General features: G+C 39.9%; 1 protein-coding gene across 1 annotated transcript in view; it reads right to left on the bottom strand.

The window, feature by feature from the left end:
• Positions 1-1085: 1085 nt before the first annotated feature.
• The window catches only part of LOC101855899 (solute carrier family 13 member 5), a gene marked incomplete at its 3' end in the record, with an annotated part of 9513 nt that continues 8876 nt past the window's right edge, over positions 1086-1722 (bottom strand). The window contains 1 exon segment of the mRNA XM_013086866.2: positions 1086-1247. Coding sequence (XP_012942320.2) covers positions 1086-1247 — 162 coding nt within the window.

The raw sequence follows: 1722 nt of genomic DNA on the forward strand, positions 1-1722 counted from the left end.
TGTGTGTGTGTGTGTGTGTGTGTTTTGTAAAAAAGGGGCAGATCGTGTTGTTTATTAATAAAGTGACACGTCATGTTTGTCTCTTTATTTACGGAGGGACAGATTATGTTTATTTGTTTGTTTATTAACTAGGGGACAGATTGTGTTTGCTTGTTTATTTCAAAGTGACAGGTCATGTTTGTTTGTTTATTCACAAATGGGAAATCAGTCTGTCTGCCACAGTGCGTGCCAACCTGGGCGACATCATCCTCCCAATTCGTTTTGTTGGGTTTTTTAAATCTTGTTCTTTGTTCTTTGTGGATGTTTTTTTAAAATAATTTTATTTAGGGGACAATGGGGGATGACCCGGGTAGTGACAGGTGTTATTTAATGCTGCGCTAGGAAATACATGTGGGTGGGCGGTATGAAAACTGGGACGTCATAAAGGTGGTAAAAGTGGGCGCTGGGTCAACAACAAAAGGTCGGCAATACGCTATTTCAGAATTACAAAAGTTCTATCTCCTCAGTACATGTACCTAGTTTTGGGAAATTTAACATCAAAGATTTTAAGTTCTATATCACGTCAATCTTTTTCGAATACAATTCTTTGAATACGGTGGTAACGACTCAGAATAATCTTACAATTTTTATAGAGCAGATAGAACATTTGGTCTCTGACCTCATGGCCTTAGTAACCAAAACAGCCAAACATGTCAGAGAGAATTTGTAATTCTGAGGTAGCGAATTACTTACCTACACCAAAGATCGTACATAACAAGATATTCCACTTCTCTCTTTGAGCCAATTAAAAAAAGTGTCCTAAAAATTTGGTGGCACCCTCTTCGAAGAAGCGCGGACTTTGCGAACAGTTACCCTACTAGTGTGAAAAACAATAAAAGTGAATCTAACAAACTGTGGTATTCCTATTCTTCTTTCGGAGAAACGAAAGAGAGCTTCAAAACAAAGACCGCAGTGCCATCTGAAGCAATGCACGGACTTCCGCGGACACTTTTTTGCCTGAGTGAACAATCTTGTTATGCACGATCTTTGCTTACACGGAGATCGGTAGACTTGAATTTCCAGAAAAACCGACTGAAAAGTCTTACCAGTTCTGTCAAGATGGGCAGAACCAGATTGCAGATGGCAGAGTTGGAAGTAACCTCGGTGAGCAGGGAGGTGGCGTAGCTGATGAAGAAGAGCACACCCCACTTGTCGATGCCCCCAAACACGTCCAGCTGTTTACCCAACATGGCGGACAGGCCTGACCTCTGCGGGAACACACATGGCGTGTATGGTTGTGAGTGTGTGTAGAACACTAGATATCTACATCATCTTATCAGGTATGGATGTGAATATGTGTAGAGCATTATATCATCTCATCATGTATGGATGGGATTGATATGAATTTGTGTAGAACATTATATCATCGTGTCATGTATGTTTGGGAATTTTTGTAGAACACTATAATCTAATCATGTCTGATTTTGAGAGTGCGCAGAACATTATATCATCTTTTCGTGTATGGTTGTGAAACTGTGTAGAATACTAGATTCTAAATTATAATCATACATTGTTGTGAGTTGACGCTCATATGACCTTATGCAAATGCAAGCGCCATAAATCCTCTACTAAAACTAAAAACATTGTTATGAATGTGTGTAGATCACTATGATTTATCATCTTGTCATGTATGGCTGTGAGTGTGTATAGTGTATAGAACACACACGGTTGGGGGGGGGGGGG

This window comes from Aplysia californica, unplaced genomic scaffold (assembly GCF_000002075.1).
Source record: "Aplysia californica isolate F4 #8 unplaced genomic scaffold, AplCal3.0 scaffold00514, whole genome shotgun sequence".
NCBI classification, from domain to species: Eukaryota; Metazoa; Mollusca; class Gastropoda; order Aplysiida; family Aplysiidae; genus Aplysia; species Aplysia californica.